General features: G+C 44.2%; 1 protein-coding gene across 6 annotated transcripts in view; it reads right to left on the reverse strand.

Annotated features, from left to right (window-relative positions):
• Positions 1 to 19,106, reverse strand: part of GGNBP2 (gametogenetin binding protein 2) — a 288,037-nt gene that overhangs the window by 140,819 nt on the left and 128,112 nt on the right. For all 6 annotated transcript variants that reach the window (XM_069756544.1, XM_069756542.1, XM_069756543.1 and 3 more), the window contains one exon: positions 16,778 to 16,858. In XM_069756544.1, coding sequence (XP_069612645.1) covers positions 16,778 to 16,858 — 81 coding nt within the window. The remainder of the gene's footprint in view (positions 1 to 16,777; positions 16,859 to 19,106) is intronic.

Raw genomic sequence — 19,106 nt, forward strand, 5'->3', positions numbered from 1 at the left:
AGCACGAGACAGCACTAGTGCGGTATAGAGCCAGTCATGGGGGGCAAAGGAAAGCCCAACGCGTGTCACCACAAAGTGGCTTCGTCAGGGGCAGAAGTGACAATGTCCATATGTTGACACCTATACATACAACTATCTAAATGAGTACTTCATACCAGCTGTGAAGATCCTCACCAGGGAACAGAGGCGGGCGCCACAAAAAATGCTATAGCGCCATGCTGGGAGCCGGAAGTATCACAACGTCATCGGAAGCTAAGCCGGCGGGTATACCAAGATGGAGGGCGGGAGCCAAAATGCGCACGCGCCAAGAGGGGTGGCACGCCTATTGCAATACGCTGAGAATGCTGGTAGCAAGAAGAGCAAGGTGTACCAAGATGGAGGCACAGCGGCCGAATGCGCAGGCGCAGAGCGCGTTCAATAGATATAAAGCATATAGAACACCGCGTATCATAGATGTAAATAATAATAAGGCGCGAGCACAATGAACAAGAGAAGATGGTACACACCGTATACAATACAATAAGAGACGATCTACAATACCGCAATAGTTAATACGCTCGGATTTAAGGCGGGTGTACACGGATGGCGGAGGAATGTAGATATCGCGCATGCGCCAGTGCAAATGGCCAACCTAGTGTCATGTAATAAAGGTATTATTAGTAGAATACCCAGATAGTACAGGGGTAAACGATGGTAAATCCACCGCATATGATAGCACAAGTCCCTAGTGCAGCTATAATTATTATTACACTCCAGGTTGAGAGCGGATATGCATAGATGGAAGAAAAGGGGAGCATAGTGCATGCGCCAGGACGACTGACAAGTATGGTGCCTTATACCAAAGGTATTAATGGCGAAATATCCAGAATGTACCGAAAAAAGGCATACCAGACTGGAGCATAAACTCAGTACAAATGAATAAATGTAGAGCGCCGTATAGCATCAATGTTAGTCTGCAAAAAAGCATAGGAACGCAGAGAAAAGTGGTACACATATCGCATATCGTAATATAGAGAACAATTTCTAGTGTGATAATGTTTTTCTTATTGATGTAATACCAAATGAAAAACTTACGCTAGGTATACAGTAATAGTCTGCCAAATAGTAAGTATATTTCAAATAGAAAGTGCCAGTACAACCAATATGGAAGCACGCAAGGCGTCACATGGTAGATGGTATTTGTACTAAAGACCAGAGTGTAGCAAAGATACACAGTCTGCCATATATAATTTCCTAGTAAACACACCCATATAGGGACTTTGCGTATTCCAAGCCCATAGGAAATTTAAAAAGCCATGACATAGTCACAGTGCGTAGGTCACATCCATGAGGAGCATGTACGCACCAAAAAGAGTGGTGCTGTCTGTCAAACATAGCAGATGTAGCCCAGAGCAATAAAGGTAGTATTTATGCTACAGAGGACACTAACAAGAAGTAACAACGATAGATCGTGTGCCACATAAAATTTATGGCGAACACGCCCTTACATAGAACCTTACACATTCAGAAAGCATAAGCACTTTAGAAGACCATATCCGGGTCGCGGAGCATAGAACACACTCATACAGCGCATACGCGCACCATCCCAAGTGGTGCTACATGTGAAGCACTAGGCGATTATCTCAAAGAAATCGCAGACTAACATTGCAGACTAACATTGATGCTATACGGCGCTCTACATTTATTCATTTGTACTGAGTTTATACTCCAGTCTGGTATGCCTTTTTTCGGTACATTCTGGATATTTCGCCATTAATACCTTTGGTATAAGGCACCATATTTGTCATTCGTCCTGGCGCATGCGTAAAACACTATGCTGCCCTTTTCTTCCATCTATGCATATCAGCTCTCAACCTGGAGTGTAATAATAATTATAGCTGCACTAGGGACTTGTGCTATCATATGCAGTGGATTTACCATCGTTTACCCCTGTACTATCTGGGTATTCTACTAATAATACCTTTATTACATGACACTAGGTTGGCCATTTGCACTGGCGCATGCGCAATATCTACATCCGTGTACACCAGCCTTAAATCCGAGCGTATTAACTATTGCGGTATTGTAGATCGTCTCTTATTGTATTGTATACGGTGTGTACCATCTTCTCTTGTTCATTGTGCTCACGCCTTATTATTATTTACATCTATGATACGCGGTGTTCTATATGCTTTATATCTATTGAACGCGCTCTGCGCCTGCGCATTCGGCCGCTGTGCCTCCATCTTGGTACACCTTGCTCTTTTTGCTACCAGTATTCTCAGCGTATTGCAATAGGTGTGCGACCCCTCTTGGCGCGTGCGCATTTTGGCTCCCGCCCTCCATCTTGGTATACCCGCCGGCTTAGCTTCCGATGACGCTGTGATACTTCTGGCTCCCAGCATGGCGCTACAGCATTTTTTTGTGGCGCCCGCCTCTGTTCCCTGGTGAGGATCTTCACAGTTGGTATGAAGTACTCATTTAGATAGTTGTATATATAGGTGTCAACATATGGACATTGTCACTTCTGCCCCTGACGAAGCCACTTTGTGGTGACACGCGTTGGGCTTTCCTTTGCCCCCCATGACTGGCTCTGTACCGCACTAGTGCTGTCTCGTGCTCCAAGCAAGTTCTATATGGCGCTTTGGCTCCCTCGTCTAAACCTCTATGCCTTTCCTTTTATATAGGTTAGACCTAGCTATTGTCTTTAGGTAGGTTTTGTATGTTGTGACCTGATCTCATATTGCACTTATGTATGCCCTCTTTATTTGCTGATATTGAGGTTTAGGTGGTGTCCTTTATTCCATGCTGCACAATTATTGCACTATTTATATGGAATCCTGTGGGTGTATTAGGCTTATTGGGCATATAGGGCGTCTTTATATATAAAAGTATTAGACTGACCAGTCTTGTGATACTGCCTTTTGCACCAACATCTGTGTATAATTGGTGCATATTAGGTTTGGGCCACATATGCCCTACAGTTGGACCATCATCTGGTGTACATGATTTTTTCATGTTTTTTGGGAGCTCCATTTTTTGTCCACTATGGCCATAGTGACTATACCCCTATAGAGCAAGCATTACAGTTCCGGGCTCAGAGCAGCCGTATATTGTATACGTTTATATAAATCATTTATTGTCATTTGAATGTACATGCTATTCTGTACATGTATACACTTTTTGCTATAAGCCTTTTTTGGGTCTTGGGGGGTATTCTCCATTTGGAATATGTACCGTTTTGTTTTTTAACTGTTTGGAGTGTCTTGTTTGACCATAATAAAATTTATTATTGTATTATAATTAATAATTTTTTTGGTGATCCCTGGTTTTGAGTATGTCTCTTTCTTTCTTTTACATTACTCCTGTTTGACATACTCCTCGTGGATCCCAGTCTGTAACAGTACGATGGTGCCCTCCACCCCCCTTGTCTTCTGTCTGTATGGGGCCATAACGTTTTTGCAGCATTATATGGGCAAATGTCTGTATGGAGCATCTTATAGGACCATAATCAACATTTATGCAGCATTATATTGGGCAAATGTGTCTATGAAGCATCTTATGGGGCCATTATTAACCTTTATGCAGGATTATATGGGGCATATTTTAATAGTGAGCATCTTATGGGGCCATCATAAACTTTATGGAGCATTATATGGGGCTCCTGATTCAATATGGATATTCAAAAACACTTAACCTACTGATGTCTCAATTAATTTTACTTCTATTGGTATTTTTTTACTTTTGACATTTATCGGTAGCTGCTGCATTTCCCACCCTAGGCTTATACTCGAGTCATTATGTTTTCCCAGTATTTTGTGGCAAGATTGGAGGGGGGGGTTTGGGGGTCGACTTATACTTGAGTATATACGGTAAGTAAAAAATAAAATACATCAATATCGCTCTTAAAAAAAAAATAAAAACATACACTTACATATAATTATTGTGACACTATAAAAACGACAATTGTTTAGTGCATAGACTGTTTCATGAAATGCTCTACGTGGCTTCTACTAAACAATTTTTTTGTAATGAGTTTTGTATGAACATATTCTTTAACCTCTTCACCCCCAAGGGTGGTTTGCACGTTAATGACCGGGCCAATTTTTACAATTCTGACCACTGTCCCTTTATGAGGTTATAACTCTGGAACGCTTCAACGGATCCCAGTGATTCTGACATTGTTTTCTCGTGACATATTGTACTTGATGATAGTAGTAAAAATTCTTTGATAGTACCTGCGTTTGTTTGTGAAAAAAAAAAACGGAAATTTGGCGAAAATTATGAAAATTTTGCAATTTTCCAACTTTGAATTTTTATGCAATTAAATCACAGAGATATGTCACGCAAAATACTTAAGTAACATTTCTCACATGTCTACTTTACATCAGCACAATTTTGGAACCAAAATTTTTTTTTGTTAGGGAGTTATAAGGGTTAAAAGTTGACCAGCAATTTCTCATTTTTACAACACCATTTTTTTTAGGGACCACGTCTCATTTGAAGTCATTTTGAGGGGTCTATATGATAGAAAATGCCCAAGTGTGACACCATTCTAAAAACTGCACCCCTCAAGGTGCTCAAAACCACATTCAAGAAGTTTATTAACCCTTCAGGTGTTTAATAGGAATTTTTTGAATGTTTAAATAAAAATGAACATTTAACTTTTTTACACAAAAAATTTACTTCAGCTCCAATTTGTTTTATTTTACCAAGGGTAACAGGAGAAAATGGACCCCAAAAGTTGTTGTCCCATTTGTCCTGAGTACGCGGATACCCCATATGTGGCAGTAAACCACTGTTTGGGCGCATGGGAGAGCTCGGAAGGGAAGGAGCGCCGTTTGACTTTTCAATGCAAAATTGACCGGAATTGAGATGGAACGCCATGTTGCGTTTGGAGAGCCCCTGATGTGCCTAAACATTGAAACCCCCCACAAGTGACACCATTTTGGAAAGTAGACCCCCTAAGGAACTTATCTGGATGTGTGGTGAGCACTTTGACCCACCAAGGGCTTCACAGAAGTTTATAATGCTGAGCCATAAAAATAAAACAAATTTTTTTTCCCACAAAAATTATTTTTTAGCCCCCAGTTTTGTATTTTCCCTAGGGTAACAGGAGAAATTGGACCCCAAAAGTTGTTGTCCAATTTGTCCTGAGTACGCTGATACCCCATATGTGGGGGGGAACCACCGTTTGGGCGCATGGGAGGGCTCGGAAGGGAAGGAGCATCATTTGGAATGCAGACTTAGATGGATTGGTCTGCAGGCGTCACATTGCGTTTGCAGAGCCCCTAATGTACCTAAACAGTAGAAACCCCCCACAAGTGACCCCATATTGGAAACTAGACCCCTCAATGAACTTATCTAGATGTGTTGTGAGAACTTTGAACCCCCAAGTGTTTCACTACAGTTTATAACGCAGAGCCGTGAAAATAAAAAATCTTTTTGTTTTCCCACAAAAATTATTTTTTAGCCCCCAGTTTTGTATTTTCCCAAGGGTAACAGGAGAAATTGGTCCACAAAAGTTGTTGTCCAATTTGTCCTGAGTACGCTGATACCCCATATGTTGGGGTAAACCCCTGTTTGGGCACACAGGAGAGCTCGGAAGGGAAGGAGCACTGTTTTACTTTTTCAACGCAGAATTGGCTGGAATTGAGATCGGACGCCATGTCGTGTTTGGAGAGCCCCTGATGTGCCGAAACAGTGGAAACCCCCCAATTATAACTGAAACCCTAATCTAAACACACCCCTAACCCTAATTCCAACGGTAACCCTAACCACACCTCTAACCCTGACACACCCCTAACCCTAATCCCAACCCTATTCCCAACTGTAAATGTAATCTAAACCCTAACCCTAACTTTAGCCCCAACCCTAACTGTAGCCCCAACCCTAACCCTAGCCCTAACCCTAACCCTAGCCCTAACCCTAGCCCTAACCCTAGCCCTAACCCTAACCCTAACCCTAGCCCTAACCCTAGCCCTAACCCTAGCCCTAACCCTAACCCTAACCCTAGCCCTAGCCCTAACCCTAGCCCTAACCCTAGCCCTAGCCCTAACCCTAGCCCTAATGGGAAAATGGAAATAAATACATTTTTCTTATTTTTCCCTAACTAAGGGGGTGATGAAGGGGGGTTTGATTTACTTTTATAGCGAGTTTTTTAGCGCATTTTTATGATTGGCAGCCGTCACACACTGAAAGACGCTTTTTATTGCAAAAAATATTTTTTGCAATACCACATTTTGAGAGCTATAATTTTTCCATATTTTGGTCCACAGAGTCATGTGAGGTCTTGTTTTTTGCGGGACGAGTTGATGTTTTTATTGAAAACATTTTCGCGCACGTGACATTTTTTGATCGCTTTTTATTCCGATTTTTGTGAGGAAGAATGACCAAAAACCAGCTATTCATGAATTTCTATTGGGGGAAGCGTTTATACCGTTCCGCGTTTGGTAAAATTGATAAATCAGTTTTATTCTTCGGGTCAGTACGATTACAGCGACACCTCATTTATATCATTTTTTTATGGTTTGGCGCTTTTATACGATAAAAACTATTTTACAGAAAAAATAATTATTTTTGCATCGCTTTATTCTCAAGACTATAACTTTTTTATTTTTTTGCTGATGATGCTGTATGGCGGCTCGTTTTTTGCGGGACAATACGACGCTTTCAGCGGTACCATGGTTATTTATATCTGTCCTTTTGATCGCGTGTTATTCCACTTTTTGTTCGGCGGTATGATAATAAAGCGTTGTTTTTTGCCTCTTTTTTTTTTTTCCCTTACGGTGTTTACTGAAGGGGTTAACTAGTGGGACAGTTTTATAGGTCGGGTCGTTACGGACGCGGCAATACTAAATATGTGTACTTTTATTGTTTTGTTTTTTTTATTTAGATGAAGAAATGTATTTATGGGAATAATATTTTTTTTTTTTTCATTATTTTGGAATATTTTTTTTTATTTTTTTTACACATTTGGAAAAAATTTTTTTTACTTTTTTACTTTGTCCCAGGGGGGGACATCACAGATCAGTGATCTGACAGTTTGCACAGCACTCTGTCAGATCACTGATCTGACATGCAGCGCTGCAGGCTTCACAGTGCCTGCTCTGAGCAGGCTCTGTGAAGCCACCTCCCTCCCTGCAGGACCCGGATCCGCGGCCATCTTGGATCCGGGGCTGGACTGAGCAGGGAGGGAGGTGAGACCCTCGCAGCAACGCGATCACATCGCGTTGCTCCGGGGGTCTCAGGGAAGCCCGCAGGGAGCCCCCTCCCTGCGCGGTGCTTCCCTGCACCGCCGGCACATCGCGATCATCTTTGATCGCGGTGTGCCAGGGGTTAATGTGCCGGGGGCGGTCCGTGACCGCTCCTGGCACACAGTGCCGGATGTCAGCTGCGATAAGCAGCTGACACCCGGCCGCGATCGGCCGCGCTCCCCCCGTGAGCGCGGCCGATCGGCTATGACGTACTATCCCGTCCAGGGTCAGATAAGCCCAGGGCACCTCGACGGGATAGTACGTCTAAGGTCACAGAGGGGTTAAATAAAAATGAACATTTAACTTTTTTTCACAAAAAATTTACTTCAGCTCCAATTTGTTTTATTTTACCAAGGGTAACAGGAGAAAATGGACCCCAAACGTTGTTGTACAATTTGTCCTGAGTACACCGATACCCCATATGTGGGGGTAAACCACTGTTTGGGCGCATGACAGAGCTCGGAAGCGAAGGAGTGCCGTTTGACTATTCAATGCAAAATTGACTGGAATCGAGATGGGACACTGTTGTGAATTCCGCTCTTGGGCTCCCTCCGGTGGTTGTAAGTGGCACTTTTGTGAGTTCTGCTCTTGGGCTCCCTCCGGTGGTTTTAAGTGGAATGGCTGCTCCTTGGATTTAGCAGTCAGCAGCTGCTTCCACTAATTGTCTATTCTGCTCGGCTATTTAGCCTGGCTCTCCCCTTCAGCTTGTACCACTTGTCAATGGTTCCTGGTTGGATTCACATCTCTCTTGGTTTTCCCTGATATCCTGACCAGTTCAGCAAAGATAAGTCCTTGCTTGCTCTTTTCTGTCCACATGTTGTGGACTTTATTGTAAACATTCTATGTTTTTGTCCAGCTTGTCAGTATGGATTAATTCAGTTAAGCTGGAAGCTCTGGGAAGCAGATTTACCCTCCACACCTTTAGTCCGGTGTGGAGATTTTTGTAGTTTTTATACTGACCGCACAGTATCCTGTCCTATCTATCTAGCTAGTACGGCCTCCTATGCTAAAATCTGATTTCATTTCTGCGTATGTTATTTCCCTCTCCTCTCACTGTCAATATTTGCGGGGGGCTATCTTTCCTTTGGGGAGTTTCTCTGAGGCAAAATAGGTTTCCTGTTTCTGTCTTAAGGGGAAGTTAGATCTTAGGCTGTGCCGAGGGGTCTAGGGAGTGTCAGGTACCCCCCACGGCTATTTGTAGTTGCGCTGCTAGGTTCAGGGTTTGCGGTCAGTACAGATACCACCTCCTTCAGAGCTCGTCCCATGTTGCTCCTAAACCACCATATCATAACAAGACACCATGTTGCGTTTGGAGAGCCCCTGATGTGCCTAAACATTGAAACCCCCCACAAGTGACACCATTTTGGAAAGTAGACCCCCTAAGGAACTTATCTAGAGGTGTGGTGAGCACTTTGACCCACCAAGTGCTTCACAGAAGTTTATAATGCAGAACCGTAAAAATAAAAAATCATTTTTTCACAAAAATTATCTTTTTGCCCCCAACTTTTTATTTTCCCAAAGGTAAGAGAACAAATTGGACCCCAAAAGTTGTTGTACAATTTGTCCTGAGTACGCAGATACCCCATATGTGGGGGTAAACCACTGTTTGGGCGCATGGGAGACCTCGGAAGGGAAGGAGCGCCGTTTGACTTTTCAATGCAAAATTGACAGGAACTGAGATAGGACGTCATGTTGCGTTTAGAGAGCCAATGATGTGCTTAAACATTGAAACCCCCCACAAGTGACACCATTTTGGAAAGTAGACCCCCTAAGGAACTTATCTAGATGTGTTTTGAGCGCTTTGACCCACCAAGGGCTTCACAGAAGTTTATAATGCAGAGCCGTAAAAATAAAACAAAACATTTTTTCCCACAAAAATTATTTTTTTTAGCCCCCAGTTTTGTATTTTCGAGGGTAACAGGAGAAATTGGACCCCAAAATTTGTTGCCCAATTTGTCCTGAGTGCGATTAAACACAATATGTGGGGGGAACCACTGTTTGGGCGCATGGGAGGGCTCAGAAGGGAAGGAGCGCCATTTGGAATGCAGACTTAGATGGAATGGTCTGCAGGTGTCACATTGCGTTTGCAGAGCCCCTAATGTACCTAAACAGTAGAAACCCCCCACAAGTGACACCATTTTGGAAAGTAGACCCCCTAAGGAACTTATCTAGATGTGTGGTGAGTGCTTTGACCCACCAAGGGCTTCACAGAAGTTTATAATGCAGAGCTGCAAAAATAAAACAAACATTTTTTCCCACAAAAATTATTTTTTAGCCTCCAGCTTTGTATTTTCCCGAGGGTAAGAGGAGAAATTCGACCCCAAAAGTTGTTGTCCAATTTGTCCTGAGTACGCTGATACCCCATATGTGGGGGGAACCACCGTTTGGGCGCATGGGAGGGCTCGGAAGGGAAGGAGTGCCATTTGGAATGCAGACTTAGATGGAATGGTCTGCAGGCATCACATTGCGTTTGCAGAGCCCCTAATGTACCTAAACAGTAGAAACCCCCCACAAGTGACCCCATATTGAAAACTAGACCCCCAGGGAACTCATCTTGATGTGTTGTGAGAACTTTGAACCCCCAAGTGTTTCACTACAGTTTATAACGCAGAGCCGTGAAAATAAAAAATCTTTTTTTCCCACAAAAATTATTTTTTAGCCCCCAGTTTTGTATTTTCCCAAAGGTAACAGGAGAAATTGGACCTCAAAAGTTGTTGTCCTATTTGTCCTGAGTACGCTGATACCCCATATGTTGGGGTAAACCCCTGTTTGGGCACACGGGAGAGCTCGGAAGGGATGGAGCACTGTTTTACTTTTTCAATGCAGAATTGGCTGGAATTGAGATCGGACGCCATGTCGTGTTTGGAGAGCCCTTGATGTGCCTAAACAGTGGAAACCCCCCAATTATAACTGAAACCCTAATCCAAACACACCCCTAACCCTAATTCCAACGGTAACCCTAACCACACCTCTAACCCTGACACACCCCTATCCCTAATCCCAACCCTATTCCCAACTGTAAATGTAATCTAAACCCTAACCCTAACTTTAGCCCCAACCCTAACTGTAGCCCTAGCCTTAACCCTAGCCCTAACCCTAGCAGGAAAATGGAAATAAATACATTTTTTTTATTTTTCCCTAACTAAGGGGTTGATGAAGGGGGGTTTGATTTACTTTTATAGCGAGTTTTTTAGCGGATTTTTATGATTGGCAGCCGTCACACACTGAAAGACGCTTTTTATTGCAAAAAATATTTTTTGCGTTACCACATTTTGAGAGCTACAATTTTTCCATATTTTGGTCCACAGAGTCATGTGAGGTCTTGTTTTTTGCGAGACAAGTTGACGTTTTTATTGGTAACATTTTTTGGCACGTGACATTTTTTGATCGCTTTTTATTCCGATTTTTGTGAGGAAGAATGACCAAAAACCAGCTATTCATGAATTTCTTTTGGGGGAGGCGTTTATACCGTTCCGCGTTTGGTAAAATTAATAAAGCAGCTTTATTCTTCGGGTCAGTACGATTACAGCGACACCTCATTTATATCATTTTTTTATGTTTTGGCGCTTTTATACGATAAAAACTATTTTACAGGAAAAATAATTATTTTTGCATCGTTTTATTCTCAGGACTATAACTTTTTTATTTTTTTGCTGATGATGCTGTATGGCGGCTCGTTTTTTGCGGGACAAGATGACGTTTTCAGCGGTACCATGGTTATTTATATCTGTCTTTTTGATCGCGTGCTATTCCACTTTTTGTTCGGCGGTATGATAATAAAGCGTTGTTTTTTGGCTCGTTTTTTTTTTTTTTTTTCTTACGGTGTTTACTGGAGGGGTTAACTAGTGGGCCAGTTTTATAGGTTGGGTCGTTACGGACGCGGCGATACTAAATATGTGTACTTTTATTGTTTTTTTTATTTAGATGAAGAAATGTATTTATGGGAATAATATATATATATATATTTTTTTTTCATTATTTATGAATATTTGTTTTCATTTTTTTTTTTTTTTGCACATTTGGAATTTTTTTTTTAAAACTTTTTTATTTTGTTTCGGTTTGCTGTGCAAACTGTCAGATCATCGATCTGTCAGATCACCGATCTGACATGCAGCACTGCAGGCTTCACAGTGCCTGCTCTGAGCAGGCTCTGTGAAGCCACCTCCCTCCCTGCAGGACCCAGATCCGCGGCCATCTTGGATCCGGGGCTGGAGCAGGCAGGGAGGGAGGTAAGACCCTCCCAGCAACGCGATCACATCGCGTTGTTATGGGGGGCTCAGGGAAGCCCGCAGGGAGCCCCCTCCCTGCGCGATGCTTCCCTGTACCGCCGGCACATCGCGATCATCTTTGATCGTGGTGTGCCGGGGGTTAATGTGCCGGGGGCGGTCCGTGACCGCTCCTGGCACATAGTGCCGGATGTCAGCTGCGATAGGCAGCTGACACCCGGCCGCGATCGGCGGCGCTCCCCCCGTGAGCGCTGCCGATCGCATATGACGTACTATCCCGTCGGTGGTCATAGGGGCCCACCCCACCTCGACGGCATAGTACGTCAGATGTCAGGAAGGGGTTAACTTTTTTTAGCCACTTTGTGGTTTCATAATAGAAAACCTGAACCCAATTAATAACCATTGTGACAGGGTCACTTGAAATGTATGTGAGGGGAGATATGCATCTTGAAGACTGCCATCTTCCGTGATGTGAAAATCCAGACATTTCTCTCGGCCACGACAGGGTTGGGTTTTAATTGTGAGTAGCTGTATGAGATAGGCAGGACAGCTATTCACCTTATCTCCACCCCAAGGTTGTGGTTCGACAAGTGAAATGTCCAGCCACTAAGTTTATTTTCTCTGTCTGTGGGTCTAGAGGCAGGAGAGCTCCAGAGAAGTGTTTATGTGCAACTAAGCTGGACTCTGTTGATTGTATCCTGAGCGGGTGGATTCCCGCAGGCGTAAGGACTGTGTAATAAGTTTTCTTTTAGTTTCCCAGTTTTGCCAGAAAGGCCATGTTTATTTTGTTGAACCCTGCATTGGCTTATGCCAGGATTTAAATAAACCAGAAGAAACATTCCTGTGTCTACTTATGGGAGGAGCTGAGTGAGTCGCATTACCACAGTTGGTATTTCGAATGCGGGCAACGTTCCTAGAACACGTGTAGCTTCTAGAGAACGTCTTATATCCTGGGTGAAGGCCATCAGCCAGCAAAAGACATGAGGCAGCATGGATTTAATTAAACACCTGGTCCAAATATAGCAGCAATAGCAGATGAACACGCTATTGCTACAGCAAATACAGCAGGACCAGTAACATATGCAGCTTCTAGCAAGCGCTATGCAGGGCAAGCCGACCGACCTACCCTTGAGGTCTAGCTGATGACACACACGCCCAGAAAGCGGTACGACAAGCAATGCAGAAAATGACCACGGGGGATGATGTGAAAGCCTTTCTGGTGTTTTTCGAGGGTAGCTGAATGGGAGAGGCTTCTGCCAGAGCAGTGGGCAGAGGTGCCGACGCCATATTTGACAGGCAAACCGCAAAAAGCGCATTATCACTTGGCACTGCAGGATGCTAAGGAACATGCCAAATTAAAGACCGAAATCTTGGCAAGCCTGGCAGTAACTATGTTGGTTAGAGCCAATGAGTCCAACACTGGGCATATGCCAGCAACAAACTATTAGGGGTCGAGTTCCCGCCTCTGCACAGGGGGAATCTCGGCCATCTCAGCTGTGGTCTCCCATTCTTCTCCTGCCGCAGTGGAGCCTGCTCAGCGGAGTCGTCGGTCCCAGCGTCTCGCTCAGTCTGACTCTGTACAAAGAGCTACTGCTGCTTTTCCTGCTTCTGCCATTGGAGTCAGTGCTGGGCAGCGGCGAGCAGACGCTTCTAGGACTAAGTCCTGCTTTTCTCGTTCTGAGCATGCCCAGAGTAAGATCTCTCAGTGGAGATCGAGTGTCACATGATCAGATACTGCAGCTAAGGCCATTAGTCCTTCAGGAAAATCCTGTAGGTGCTCACGCTCTGTTGCAGCCTCTCATTGGTCCTTCTAGGAAGGTCCTGTACGTGCTGCAACTATTTAAGGCTCGCATGGCCATGCACTAGTATTGTTCTATGTTATGTGCTTTGCGCCAGTGTGGTCACGTAAGAGTGTGTTCAGGGACCCGGCTGAAATAAGCCCCTAGAATGCTGGCACCTCCGGTGAGGAGTTTTGTGTGCATGCGTGACCACTGACTGCTCACTGTTTGGGCAGTTAGCCTGTGCCTCTGTGAAGTCTAACAGGGCACAGTGCTTTGCTTTCACGGCTACTCTTTGAATTAACTGAGTTAGTCCATACTGCCATATAGTGCCGCCGTTTGCTAGCAGCAGGTTCTCCTGCACGGTGGACCCCGGGCTGCGAACGCACCAATAATAATAAAAACATCTATGTTTACTCGGTGCGTTCCGCTAGCCCTAACACAAACCCCTTCGCTTGCAGATGTTTGACTTGCTGGATCGAGTCCAGAAGTGGTTGTAGCGAGAGTCCTCCACTCCTGCCCAGATGGTCGAGCATGTTGTGATGGACAGATTCATCCACTCCCTTCTCAGGGCGGTACAGGGAGAACCCTTTAATGTAGATGATCTGGTTGGCATAGTTGAGAGGTACCAAGTTGGCGAGAAATCCCTAGGGAAACAGGACAACATCACTTCCCCATTCTGGAATAGCCAAAAAGGGGGCGGGGTTCACCCTGAAGGATGACATCCAAATTCCGCTGAGGGTCTACCAAAAACTGCTGTTAAGGACGGGACATGTTGGCGGTGTCACAATCCTGGACTTGTAGCTGTACAGTATAACATGTCCTCTGAACAGATGGACTGCACTATAGGGCAATGATGTTCCTATTACGCCTATCCGGCCTGTAGTGTGGACTGTTAACCCGGCGAGGGACAGTAGGCGTTTACCGTGTCGATTAATGGGGTAATGGTACTTAGTCTTTTGGACTCTGGAATTTTGGTGACCCTGATCGGTGCTACAATTCCCCACCAGTTGATTCCTGACTAATCTGTGGGCGTTCGCTGTATATATGGAGACGCAAAGGACTACCCTGTGGTTAGAGTAACCATGGGAACAGACTGAGGCACCAAGTCCTATGAGGTCACAGTAGTCAAGGACTTAATATATACCTTCATAGTGGGGCAAGACTTTTTTGGGGGGACTTATGGGAAAAAGAGGGCCGTACCGAATGTCTTGGACAAAAGCCAGACTCCTCGTGAAGAAACCCCGTTGAAATCAAAACAAGTTCCCCTGTGTGTCCTGGCAGGAGAGGAGGACGAGACTGTCACCGAGGAGAGCAACCTGCTGAGCCAAGAGAGTGCCTGGAGAGAATTTTAGGACTGCTCAAATTAGGGACCTTACTAGTGGTAAGTGAACGGAGGGCTCATATAATATGTGCAAACCCCTGCAGCTGCATGATTTGAGGCTGCTAGACAGTCTGAAAACATATGGGGATTCCTTAACAAACAGGAAATCCTCACGTGTTCAGGTTATCTTACAGATGCAAATTATGTAGATGGAGGAACTCGAACATAACATACGAGCACTCCCAGATGCTAGGATAACACCTGAGGATGCTAACATAAGACGTTATCAGAGCACGTTCGCTCATCACTAGACCATACCTTATGGGACATATACCCGTATATACTTGAGTATAAGCCGACCCGAGTATAAGCCGACCCCCCTAATTTTGCTACAAAAAACTGGGAAAACTTATTGACTCGAGTATAAGCCTAGGGTGGAAATGCAGCATTTACCGGTGAATTTCAAAAATAAAAATAGATCATTCTTGCCCCATAGCTGTGCCATATAGTGCCCTGCACCGTTCATATTTCCCCATAGCTGTGCCATATAGTGCTCTGCACCGTTCATTATTGCCCTATAGCTGTGCCATATAGTGCTCTGCACCGTTCATATTGCCCCATAGCTGTGCCATATAGTGCTCTGCACCGTTCATATTTCCCCATAGCTCTGCCATATAGTGCTCTGCACCGTTTATATTTCCCCATAGATGCTCCACATATATCTGTGCCATATAGTGCTCTGCACCGTTCATATTGTCCCATAGCTGTTCCCCATATATGCTCTGCACCGTTCATATTTCCCATTAGATGATCCACATAAATCTGTGCTGCTGCTGCTGCAATAAAAAATAAAAAACACATACTTACCTTTCTTGCTTGCAGCTCCCAGGGTCCGGTCCCGGCGTCTCTCCGCTCTGACTGATCAGGCAGAGGGCGCCGCGCACACTATATGCGTCATCGCGCCCTCTGACCTGCACAGTCAGAGCAAGTGGACGCGAAGACAGGGCGGCGCCGGGAAGATGGAGCGGCGCCCGGCGGCTGGAACACGGACAGGTGAATATGCGATACTTACCTGGTCCCGGGGTCCGGCTCCTTTTCCTGCACAGCTGTCTTCGGTGCCGCAGCTTTTTCCTCTATCAGCGGTCACCGGCACCGCTGATTAGAGAAATGAATAGGCGGCTCCACCCCTATGGGAGGTGGAGCCGCATATTCATTTCTCTAATGAACGGTCCCACGTGACCGCTGAAGAGGGGAAGAGCTGCAGCACCGAAGACCGTGGGACAGGCGGGGAGCGCCAGGATCGCTGGGACTAGGTGAGTATGCCTCAGCGCCCTCACCCGCCGACCCTGCCACCCACCTTGACTCGAGTATAAGCCGAGAGGGGCACTTTCAGCCCAAAAATTTGGGCTGAAAATCTCGGCTTATACTCGAGTATATACGGTAGGTGTGGAAAAAAAATACCCTCAGGACCGGATAATGCGGAGGCTCCACTGGCCCAGATGCTACGGGAGATCCTAAATTATTGAAGGTCCTGCCCCACCTTCAAGATAAACACATATACTCACCCATGGTGCAGGCGCAGTTCCAGCTGTGTCTGTACTTGATTTCCTGGGGCTCAAGTGAGGTTGTTACAACATGCAAGCCCTTCACTCAATCAGTGCAGGCTTCACGGTCGCTGCCTTCAGATATATGAGCATCAACAGTAAGCAAGGGCTTCGGCTGCTGTCACAACATCACGTGAGGCCTGGGAATGCAAGTTCTGACACCACTGTTACGGCACCGGAGGGGAGTATATGTGTTTTTTTTTTTTACTGTGCCAAACACAAGGAATCAGATGGGGTTGTCCAAGTAGTGGACAACCCTTTTAAAGGACTATGCGTGGACAGGACATATGGATCATTTTATCAGCATGTAGCTCAGCATTTATCAGTATTTTGTCTTCATTTCACTTCATGTATTGCCATCAGTATTTCTACTATTTTGCAAATACAAAACAACTGATCAATAATGACATGAACATACGGTAAGGATGAAACATTGCTCTAGAGAAGGAAGTTATCCAAGGCAACATCCTATGTGTCATTAGTTGCATCAGAACAATGAATCCATAATCAACCATCTGTGCTGCAGAGAAGTATTAGATATTTACGTTTTTACATTGTTTTCAAAACAGCAATTTATAGGAAAATTGAAAATATCTAAATAACATGGTACCTGTGTAAATTTTTTAAGTTGTAAGGGGTCTATTTGCTGCTTGCCAAGTGTCAACATGCTGTCTGAAAACTCCATCACCATCTGAAATTTAAAAAAAAAGTTAAAAAAAAGGTTACTATGAATTAAAAATTATATACCGGTACATCTCTTTCACAGAACTTTAATCAACCATTAAGGTCACTCCTCAAGGATCAAACAACAATATTGGATGAAAGGGTGCTTTCATATTGCGCTTATCTAAAGGATTGTGGCTCCTGTCAGGGCTTCTGTCCGAACCCACCTCACAAAACGGGGTTCGAACGTCAGCGACAACGGGGCCATAGACTACAATATTGTCAGAAGATCGAATGTGAGCTCTGACGCGCATCATTTTTCGATGTACGTGCCACAGAAGTGGAGTTGTGGCATAAATTTTTTTTAAAAAAGGGTTTGAAAACCTTACTTTACTGAGGAATTTTTCTTTTATTTGAAGTGGTTTTTGGATAAGCTTTCTGAATATTTTTTTTAACCCTCAGGCATTTTTGAGAAATTTTTTCAAGAAGAAAAAAAAAAAAAAATTGTACGTATAGCAAAGTGTATTTCCTATAAAAATTAATTGGAAGTGTTTTGAAGAAGTTTTGGAGGGGTTTGTGGAGGATCCACTAAAAAACTCTTCCAACAACTGTGTATACATTGCCTTACACACTGTACAACAAACTGTAGGAGGATATGTACAAATACAGTGGGAACGGAAAGTATTCAGACCCTTTTACATTTTTCACTGTTTCATTGCAGCCATTTGGTGAATTCAAAAAGTTCATTTTTTCACATTAATGTACACTCTGCACCCCATCTTGACTGAAAAAAGTAGTAATTTTTGCAAATTTAATAAAGAAAAACTGAAATATCACATGGTCATAAGTATTCAGACCCTTTGCGCAGAAACTCATATTTAAGTCATATGCTGTCCATTTCCTTGTGATCCTCCTTGAGATGGTTCTACTCCTTTATTGGAGACCAGCTGTGTTTATTTAAACTGATAGGACTTGATTTGGAAAGGCACACACCTGTCTATATAAAGGTACCGTCACACTCAGCAACTTTGCAACGAGAACGACAACAATCTGTGACGTTGCAGTGTCCTGGATAGCGATCTCGTTGTGTTTGACACGCAGCAGCGATCTGGATCCCACTGTTATATCGCTGGTCGCAGCTAGAAGTCCACAACTTTATTTGGTCGCTAGATCGGCGTGTATCGTCAGGTTTGACATCAAAAGCAACGATGCCAGCAATGTTTTTACATGGAGCGAGAACGATAAGTGAGTTGCCGTTACGTCACTGGATCGCTCCTGCATCGTTCTGGAGTTGCTGTGTTTGACGTCTCTACAGCGACCTAACAGCGACGCTCCAGCGATCTAGTTTAGGTCGGATCGTTGTCTATATCGCTGCAGCGTCGCTTAGTGTAACGGTACCTTAAGACGTCACAGCTCACAGTGCATGTCAGACAAAATGAGAATCATAAGGTGAAAGGAACTGGTCAAGGAGCTCAGAGACAGAATTGTGGCAAAGCACAGAGCTGGCCAAGGTTACAACAGAATTTCTGCAGAGCTCAAGGTTCCTAAGGGCACAGTTGCCTCCATAATCCTTAAATGGAAGAAGTTTGGTACTACCAAAAGTCTTCCTAGACCTGGCCGTCCAGCCAAACTGAGCAATCGTGGGAGAAGAGCCTTGGTGAGAGAGGTAAAGAAGAACCCCCAAGATCACTGTGGCTGAGCTCCAGAGATGAAGTAGGGAGATGGGAGAAAGTTCCACAAAGTCAACTATCACTGCAGCCCTCCACCAGTCAGGCCTTTATGGAAGAGTGGCCAGACGGACGCCTTTCCTCAGTGCAAGACATATGAAAGCCCACAGAGTTTGCTTTAAAAAAAAAAATACACATGAAGGACTCCCAGACTATGAGAAATAAGATTCTCTGGTCTGATGAGACGAAGATGAACATTTTTGGTGATAATTCTAAGCGTTATGTGTGGAGAAAACCAGGCACTGCTCAACACCTGCCCAATACAATCCCAACACTGAAACATGGTGGTGACAGGCATCATGCTATGCAGGGCTGTGGAGTCGGAGTTTGAGTAAATTTTGGTGGAGTCGGAATAAAATGGACCGACTCCTAAAACGTAATAAATAGGGTACAGTAGTAGTTCAATGTAGTTTGTGGGGAATATTTGTATCCTAAGAATTTGGGAAAGTTATGAAATGTCCTATAAATGTCTGTCCTATTCCTGATCTAAGGTCTAGACATTTAGCGTAGATGAATCTGTGCTGCAGCTTGTGTTTATGAAAAGTAGTG

This window comes from Ranitomeya imitator, chromosome 3 (genome assembly GCF_032444005.1).
Source record: "Ranitomeya imitator isolate aRanImi1 chromosome 3, aRanImi1.pri, whole genome shotgun sequence".
In the NCBI taxonomy this organism is placed as follows: domain Eukaryota; kingdom Metazoa; phylum Chordata; class Amphibia; order Anura; family Dendrobatidae; genus Ranitomeya; species Ranitomeya imitator.